Genomic DNA, 9,528 nt, shown 5'->3' on the forward strand with positions numbered 1-9,528 from the left:
TCTAAACTTTCAACATCTACTTCTAGGAGTCATCCACTCGATCTGCGAGAAAAATTGTACTTTGAACATCATCGTCACTCACTGCCCTGCCATTTACTGTTGACTCTTTATATTGCCTTAATGGCCTTCATGGTATTTTCCCTTCCTGTCACCAGGCTTGGAGACAGTCACCTTAGATTCCTCTGAGCGGCCAAACAACAGCCAGACTTGTATCCAGACGACACCGGGGCAAAACATCCAGTCTGGAGGAGATTCTCTGCAGCCATGTTTGGAGAGGTCGCTGTTCAGTAAATACGGGGCTCTGTGCCTGTGGGTTATATTAGGTGATCTCTCAGCAATAAGTACTGTAGTTACAATACCAGCTGGTGATGCAGCCGAGCTCAGGTGGATTCAATTTAAAAAATGTATTACTTTATAAGGGATGTTATATTAGCACCTCTGTGAATATACAGTCCAAATACATCAGGAATTTAATTTTGAATGAAATCGAGGCCAAGCGAGGTCACTCTTTGATCAGAAGACTCGGATATTTATTGATTTAATACTGTGCTTGTTACTCTTCGGAGGAGGGGGTGGGGGTGGGGGGGTATTTATTGACTTAATTACTGTGCTTGTTACTCTTCGGAGGAGGGGGGCTAGAAATTCACTCATGAACTTCTGATGAGGACACAGGGTTGGAACTTTCTCACCCGCTGGCTTTTTCACTGTGAGCAGGTCTTCACCCTATTGTAAGTGAGACTGTGTGAAACATACACTGTTTGCTATATAACCGTATATATTCCACTGATACAATGTTTGCTGCTGCTTGTGGATTGAAGCAGCCTGGACAGCTTGAAGTCCGAGACTGGGCTACTTACCAATGTAAACCTCTCCCGAAATGCCACTTTTTCTTTTTGTCCAGTGGCCAATACCAACACATGTCATCACAGCTTTCCAGCCACAAGCCTGCCCCATAAAACAGTCTTCAAAAATAAATAAAGGAATACAATATATACAAACATATTTTTCATATTTTTAGGCGCTCTCATTTATCATACTTTGTATCCTTACATTATTTACATTTGCCATTGAAGATAAAAGGGAATAGTTTGTGAAATTAGATTGCCTGTCTTGTCAAGACGGTTAGGAAGGTTAATACATTACGGTTTTCATGTCTGTAAAACTGCTTCTAGACTTGCACCGAAGTCCGGACATTTTCCTTGAATTTGTCCGGTAGGGCTGAGATTGCAAATGACCGCAAATGTTGCTGCGGATATTATCTGGATCTTTTCCTGTTAGTCCCTGGCAAAATGAGAAAAATGTGAGAAAACTGCAGGAAAATTTCCAGATGATTCAGGGCGGGCAAGTGGGCGTTGTTCCCAGGTGACTCGGACAATCTCTGCCACTTTCTTCCTGAACCGCAAACTCAGGAAAAAGTCCGCGCCTAAATTTTCCAGACATTTTCTGGAGTTCTTGTCTGAAAACAGCTGCTGTTAAATATTACGACACAGCTAACAGTCAGTTACTTTCGCGAAGACTGGAAACTCTGTCCAAAGGCATCAAAATCTGACTGCCAACTGTTATCCAGACAATGAATGAGTATATTTAATTCCAAATCTCATCTTGTTCCTTTAAATCAAATTGACAGAATAACAGAGTAAACGCTTATGCATATACGAAGCACATGGCGGACCAGTGAGCAACAGGTGACTATCTCATCTTTTAAACAGCGCCTAGAATCTTTTTCATCCATCCAATCACATACTGCCAATCTCTTAGTGTCTTTCCCATGCACAGTGGAGTCTGCCAGCGCCGTAACAATAGCCTCGGGTGGAGCACACAGCTGAGTTGGAGTCGACAGCGTGTGCTTTCGCTGGGATAGCAGAGCGAGCAAGGAGCCATCCTTTTTGTTATTTATTGGATTGTCCGGATCAGAACTCTTTGCTCCAGACCTGGGCCAAAGACTGATCAAGTTTTTGCCGGAACGTGGTTGCTTTGGACATTCAACGCATAACTGCGCTTGATACTCCATACCGGTCGAAACCATGTAAATGTTTACTGGAAACCTTTTTGCGCTGAGTGAATTTGTCTTTGGAAACGTAACCAATGCAACATTTGTTGAGTCTGTATAGGCATTTCCTCTTTCTTACTTTCCCTTTTGCTCACTACTGCACCTCATTCTCGTACTGGCATCAACACTGGCTTTGAGAGGCCTCCGGAGAGGGGGGAAAGCACGGGGGGGGGGGAGGGGGGGGATTTGGAACAATATATTGTAGGTAAATAAATGCTCTGTCTGAAAGAGAATGACTTTCCAAAACAGACCCCAGGCCCCTCACAGCAGCATGTGCCCCAAATAATGCCCTAAATTACCCCTCCGATAATATGATAATAATGCTTCGACCTCTTTGGAAGTCACTGGGTTCACTGCGCAAACAAGGACCAGCACTCTGAGACTGAGGGAATATCATCTGGGGCCTTGAGGAGGCTGCACGTGAAGAGACTGTGTGTGTGTGTGTGTGTGAGTGTGTGTATTTTGTGTGAGTGGTAGAGAAAAAGAGGGAGAGAGACGTACTGTAGAAGTAGGCTACAGTACTCAATCCTTGCTCCAGCTTTTGCACAATGGAGCTAAACATTAGACTGCTTTGACTAGTCTTGGATCAAGCCTGCCGCCGAATAAACACGGAGATAGTGTGAAATGCCGTGAAATAGGTGTACGCTAGGAGATAATGTGATGATATGGATTATAGTACGGGTAAGAAAACCCGGGGATGGGATCTCAGCACCGTGTCAATCACAATCTTGGCCGGTGGGCTGAGCTGGCTGGAGAGCGGCCTGGCTATTGATACCAGATGAGAGGATGAGTCAAAACACTGAGCAGATGTAATGGTGCACAGTCATAATAGAAATAAGGAGGAAACAAACTCACACCACAGCTGAAAAAGACATCAAATGGGTTAAATTAATATGTCAACCATATCATTCTAAGGAAATTAGACTTGTATTTAAAATATTCACCTAAAATTCAAGTGCAAGCTCTGTTCGACCACGTTTTTAGAGCTGACTTCTAGCCGAAGGGTCTGTTTGAGCTCAAATCTTGTCCTAATATGTCATTTCTTCAGATATAAACACTGTAAAGCCAACATGGCCCCGACTTCCCGTGGACCAATAACTTTAACAGGAAAAAAGACATTTCTGCTGAGTTTCTTGCCATTCATTCGCAGAGTATTGGATCAGGTCTCGGGAAGCAGAAGTATTCGGCTACTCTGTCATGATTTAACCGCTAACGTTGTCGGCTTTCCATCCCGGTGAATCTTTCACCGCGGAAGGACAATAGCGGAAAAGCGAGAGGTGAAAAATGTATGGCTGGTGTGAAAATCATTGCTGCGCACCCCTCTCTTGAGTGATATATCCCCTTCCACCGAGTTCCAGCACCTGAAAAGTCCATCACTTTCTCCAAAGGCTTTTGGGAAAGCACCAGTTGTCTGCAACAGGAGAGGAGGAGAAAAGGAAAGCGAGAGAGAGAGGAAGAAAAAAAAAGGGGAGGAAAATTGTTCCTGCGTCACGTTGCTTTAATTTGTTCACCAGCTGCCAATGAAAATTATGACCTGCAGGAGTTGTTTTTTCTCTCTCTCTCTCTCTCTCTCTCTCTCTCTTCTTTGGCTCTGCATCTGCCCGGGCAAACCGCACAGCTGGAGCCACACACACTGAACAAGTGTAATATTTACAGTATAATGAATACGACAAAGAAGACAGATAGGACACAGGGACCCAGATCCCACACTGATTCCACTCATAACAGGCCCGCTCGGCTCTCGTCCCACCCCTGAGTTTATGTGGATGTCCTGCAGTGACCGTGTGGGATGTGTAAATTCCATCCGCCGTAGGGTCCTTGGAGCTGATGTGACAGAAATGTGAAGATCTACACTACAGTAACCAGACAAATACATAATAAAGAGTTGTATCCTAATTACATTTTGCTTCTTGGGGGGGGGGGGGGGGGGGGCCATTAATAGAGATTTAATATGCTCCATCCTCCTTGCTGTGTCTATTAATCAAATGCTGCCCAGCAGCTGCACAAACCCAAAGCAGATGTCGTGATGAAGTTAGGCAAGATCCACCGGGGGGGATTAGGGGGTTTGGGAGAAACCGAACACGGCGTTTTCCAAAAAGACGCAGGTGACGGAGGAGGGGCCGTGTGTCCACCTCCGCGGCAGGGCTCTGCACGACTATATAAACCAGCGGAGACAGACTTCTCCGGAAGCTTTCCACCAAGTTTGCAAAAGCGCAAAAGCAGCCAGGCAGCCCACCCTCTCCTCTCCTCTCCTCTCCTCTCCTTTAAAAGTGATAGCAGCCTTGCAGCCAACGCAGGCACAAGGTCCCGCTGCGCAAAGTAAAAGGTAGGAGCAGATTGTGTGAAGGAATGTCATTGGTACTTACGTCCTGCATTGTAAATCAAACCAAAGTTTTTACGCATGGTTTAAACATGCTTTCTTCTTGTTGATGTTTTTTCCCCCAGAGCAATCCAGGACGAGGTCTGCACTTTCAGATAGACAGAAAAAAAGGGGGGGGAAATGAAGTTATTTGTCATTGATCTATTATTCCTGTGCATATCTTGCGGAGCAAGTGCACTGGCAACGAGCTTTCCCACCGCGTCCACGCCAGACGCCAACTTCACCCATCTCGGTGCAGCGCGCGGCCACGGAACCGACACCAGGACCATCTCCAAAAGCAGGAGGAAGCGTTACATTAGTCAGAACGACATGCTCGCCATCCTCGATTACCACAACAAAGTCAGAGGGAAGGTGTTTCCCCCAGCATCCAACATGGAATACATGGTGAGTGGAAGCTTTCATTCATTTTTTTTTTATTTTTATGATTTCCCATCATTCAAATCAAGTATTTCCCATAAATGCATGGTCAAAGTGCATAAATGGTTTTTGTCTTTAAACAGGAATCGATAGGGAAAAGTCAGTAGTTTTGTGCGAACGTGAAGTGAATGTCTTGGCAACTTCAGCTGCTGAGCAGATTGCACTGCAGGAGACCACCAGAGTAGTGACTTCCAGAGGGAGAGGGGTCATGTGCGGTTTATGGGGAGAACATCAGTCGTAGACCTGTTGGACGACATGATGGGGAAAATTAAATCTGTTGCAGGTCCCAGAAGCTGTTGACACATCAGACTTTTGATTTCAGTGACGTGTTTCCCTTTCTGCCCTTGTCTAAAATCACTGTGTTGTGAAGGTGATCAACCCTCTTTAATCACACATGGAGAAAGAGTTTGGACACACGGGACACTGGGAAACTTAACGTTCTCCTCTTATGCAATTGATTTCATGGATGGCTCTTGCGTCTTGCCCTGGCGGCACCTGTAACAGCGCCATGAGCTCAGAAAAGTGCCGACCATTATGTCACACCTCGCTGCTGAACGAGATCCAGCGATGATATTTTCGGTCGGTTATGTAACGGGTGTCCTGCGTGTTCCCACCGCGTCTCTCTCTCTCTTTCTCTGTGTGTTTAGGTGTGGGACGACACTCTGGCGAAGACGTCCGAGGACTGGGCCCACGCCTGCCTGTGGGAGCACGGGCCGCCTCACCTCCTCAGGTTCCTGGGTCAAAACCTCTCCGTCAGGACAGGACGGTGAGTGACCTTTGACTCCCCTCCGCCTCCCTGACATCTGCTGCTTCTCTCAGGGATGACTCTCTCTCGGCAGTCATGGTCGTTGCCTTGCAGCCCCCTTCTTCGTTCTCCTCAACGTTTCTTGCTCTGTGACCTGGTGACTGCCTGAGGAATGCTCCTGTGACACCTCAAATAAACAAGAGCTGTGTTTTTTCAGCCATGACCCATGATGACAAAGGCGCATCCCTCTTCGTGGGTCTTGACTTTCCATTTGGAAAAATGCACATTTAGATTTTTATTGAGGAACAACAGGAGCGCACCTTGTTTTGACTGTTCCTCGTGACTCGATGGGAGATTTCTACAGTTAAGATATTTTCTAAAAAGCCCACTAGACCTATTTAGTGAAACCATTCAAATAGTGGAAAAATGTGTTCATTTAATAAGACATTGCTTACCTATTTCAGTATGAAGTTTCATCTGCTTGTGTTCAGATCAAATGAGTTCACAGATGGACGTATAGGGGAAATCACTTCCCAGTGGAGGGGATCCAGACCGTATTCTGGCAGAGCAAATTTAAATGACGTCCCATGCATGCTGGGACAGCTTACAAAGAACAGCGCATGCCCACATCTGGAAAAACAGAGGCCTTAATTTAATCTCAGGAGCTTCTTACAGCGCTAATCGCCATTTACGTTTTGTCACCGTCGAAAACTGCTGAGGTGACTCGATGCTGTTTGATATAAGGACTATCGACAACAACAACAGTGAGACTGTTTTCGTATATATGTATGCGGAGTTGCAATATTGCCTTTCAAACACATGTCTGTCTTCTGTTCACAGCTATCGCTCCATTCTTCAGCTGGTGAAGCCGTGGTACGACGAGGTCAAAGATTACTCTTTCCCATATCCCCGTGACTGCAACCCCCGCTGCCCTCTCAGATGCTACGGACCCATGTGCACCCATTATACACAGGTACCCGGGCAGCGATCGAGTATTAAGTGCCGTTGATACTGTTGAATCAGTGTGGCGGTGACAGTAACCGGCAGCTGATGTTTCTGTTTTTTTTTTGCAGATGGTGTGGGCAACATCCAATAAAGTTGGCTGTGCGGTGCACACATGCCACAATATGAATGTGTGGGGTTCAGTATGGAAGCGGGCGACATATTTAGTGTGCAACTATTCGCCCAAGTAAGTATAGACTACTTCATTCAGTCGGACATTGCGTTCTTTACATGCAGTCAGAGTTGGCAGGGGGGTTTGTTAACTCTGGTGAACCTGTTAACCCGATGACGACAGGGTGACGACAAGCTTGATCCCGACACAGTTCACCCTGTTCTGTGCTGAGTCGTGCAATGCCACCCATGTTGCCGAGAGAGTCGGATAACCCCCCGATACAAGCCCGTGATCCGGTACCGCGTCGCCAAAGCTCTGCAGACCACACTGAGCAGGAGACAAAGTCTCTGGGGGTAAAAAATCCCAGGAATCAAAGCCCATTTGGACATGTGACGAACCCATGACCTAGGTTCTTTACTCCAACAGCTTTCAGATGTATATAAGAGTCACCGGCTCGGGACACTGATGGCCTATTTGAGTTTGCTTATCACAACTGTGACCTCCATTCTTTGAGACACAAGTTTGTCAAAGGGCAGTTTTGTTAAAGATACAGGCTGGCAATAATATATCATTTAATATTCATTTATCTGTAATTTTCTTTTCTTGAAAACTGAAATCTGATTTTGTCATTAGCTCCCAAAGAACAGATTGCTTGGTAAGCAACATTTTTGCCGTCTCAAGGTCCATTTACTAGCTGTTCTGGTGTTTTCGATCATATCTCACGATCTCCATCAGCAGATAGGGTGTACCAGGTTGTTATGGCATTGAAGTTCAGATTTGAATATTCTCTGAGCACTTTGAGGGCTGTTTGACCAACTGGGGAAATGCTCTCTGCTGATGATGATTATGAAATATGATAGAAAAAGCTCCAGAACATCTAGTAAATGGACAGTGAGATGAAAACCGTTTGACTAACTACTGTTCTCAAGGTCAGGGGTGAACTGTTAGTCTCAATATTTTTGCCTTTTTTAGAATAGAGTCTTTATTGTCATTGTAAATTAGATGCAGTCCTATTGTTGCTCGTGTGCCCTGATTGTTAAGCATCTCCCAATACTTTATCATTAATCATTCTTGGGTGATTTTTCTCCATCATGTCAGACATTGTTAGACCAATTCAAGTTCAGGTTGCACTTTAAAATCCAATTCTGCGGTTCACTCCCAGGTTCACTGACACGCCGAGTCTCTGTCTTTCAGGGGTAACTGGATCGGAGAAGCTCCCTACAAAGTGGGCGTGCCCTGCTCCGCCTGCCCCCCCAGCTACGGGGGCTCCTGCAGCAACAACATGTGCTTCCCCGCCCTCAAGACAAACTACCTGCACTGGTTCAAATAAGCACAGGTTTTTCTCGTCTTGACATAAGCTGACAAACCCACAGTGCCACAGAGACACTGTTTTCAATCCCGCCGGGGGGATTTGCACAACAGCCGCGGACCACACTATTTTGTATATACGGGGCTTATTTAAAGACACAAACGTACATTTGAAGGCAGCAGACAATTTAGCGGTGGTGACTTTGTAAATAGACTTGTAAATTAATTTGTCGCTGTTTTTGACTGATGAAAAATAATTTATGTGTAAAAAGGGTCCTTCAACGCAGTATATTCTGTATGTGGTGCTGCATACACCGTTGTGTTTCTTTTACTAGACTTGTTTACCATTGAACAATGTAGGTAATTAAGGACATAAACACGACCATAGCTGCTCATACCTGCTCACTTTGGTGCTACGGGCATCGCACCTCCATGCTGTGTGCTCTGCCCTCACAGGAATGCTGTGATGTACAGATCAAAGCTTTTGACCTCCGAGGGAAAACATACACTGGTGCTTGTCAGCGCAGTAGCTGCTGTTTGACCCTGCACGAGGTTACGCGCTTCATGCTCGAGTTGAACGCATTTTCCGTTCCTACCCTGGAACAAATTGGCGAAGCGTTGGTTTGACGAGCGTGCACTTATACACTGTAACCCGAAAAAGCACACAGCAGCCGCAAGGACAAGGAATATAGACAGGGACGTCTTTTATTTCACACACATCAAACTTTCCGACACCATGATTTTTCATTTACACAGTGCATTTGAAGTTTTAGTCTGCACTGATTAGGTCGTGTTGCATTTCAGACATTTCATCCCTCGGGGCCTTTGACTGGTTAAATCGATACTTCATATAAAATGTATGCTAGAGAGAAGGAGAGCGCACATAAAATACATCTGACCCACATATCTCGTCTATACTCATATTCGTTTTAATGATCTTTTCACTGATGTCGTAGCCATGGTTTTTGCAGTTAGGCACCTTAATTGTTTGTAGGTTTCCAAAAATACCAGGAAATTATTGTTGTTGTTGTTGTTTTGTACATGTAAAAAAAATCATTAGACCTTGACTATCCTTAAACTTCCAAGTACTCTATAAGTTATTCATTTTTATATGGGGAAATATTTAATAGATATTCATTTTGTTTGTTGTTTTGTAAAAGGATTGTACATATATCTATTCAATTTAAAAGGTACCGAATATGGTTAATTTGCATGACAAAACCTTTGTAATGGTGAAGGAAAATTTACCGAGGTGTAAGCGAACTTGGTAGATCTTTATGAACAAAGCACTAGCACAATATTGGCAAGTTATTGCTTCGACCTTTTTAAATCAGAATAGTTCTTCTCAGTCCTATACTGCTCGGAGAGGGACTCGAGCACAAACCTGTCGTGTAATGAAAACATGTTCAAGAATAAGCAAAAATGTTGACTTTGGTTAAAAAAAGAAATGCATCACGAAACAAGAAATTAACATTTTCCGCACTGACTGTATTTAAATCAAAATCAAGTGAACT

General features: G+C 44.7%; 1 protein-coding gene across 1 annotated transcript; it reads left to right on the top strand.

The window, feature by feature from the left end:
- Nucleotides 1-4,226: 4,226 nt before the first annotated feature.
- On the top strand, nucleotides 4,227-9,528 carry pi15a (peptidase inhibitor 15a). The gene is made up of 6 exons (XM_035619624.2): nucleotides 4,227-4,376; nucleotides 4,496-4,814; nucleotides 5,495-5,613; nucleotides 6,433-6,565; nucleotides 6,666-6,781; nucleotides 7,901-9,528. Exons 2-6 carry the CDS (start codon nucleotides 4,551-4,553, stop codon nucleotides 8,034-8,036), a joined length of 768 nt encoding a protein of 255 aa, XP_035475517.1. The 5' UTR covers nucleotides 4,227-4,376; nucleotides 4,496-4,550; the 3' UTR covers nucleotides 8,037-9,528.

The sequence above is a fragment of the Scophthalmus maximus genome, chromosome 21 (genome assembly GCF_022379125.1).
Source record: "Scophthalmus maximus strain ysfricsl-2021 chromosome 21, ASM2237912v1, whole genome shotgun sequence".
NCBI classification, from domain to species: Eukaryota; Metazoa; Chordata; class Actinopteri; order Pleuronectiformes; family Scophthalmidae; genus Scophthalmus; species Scophthalmus maximus.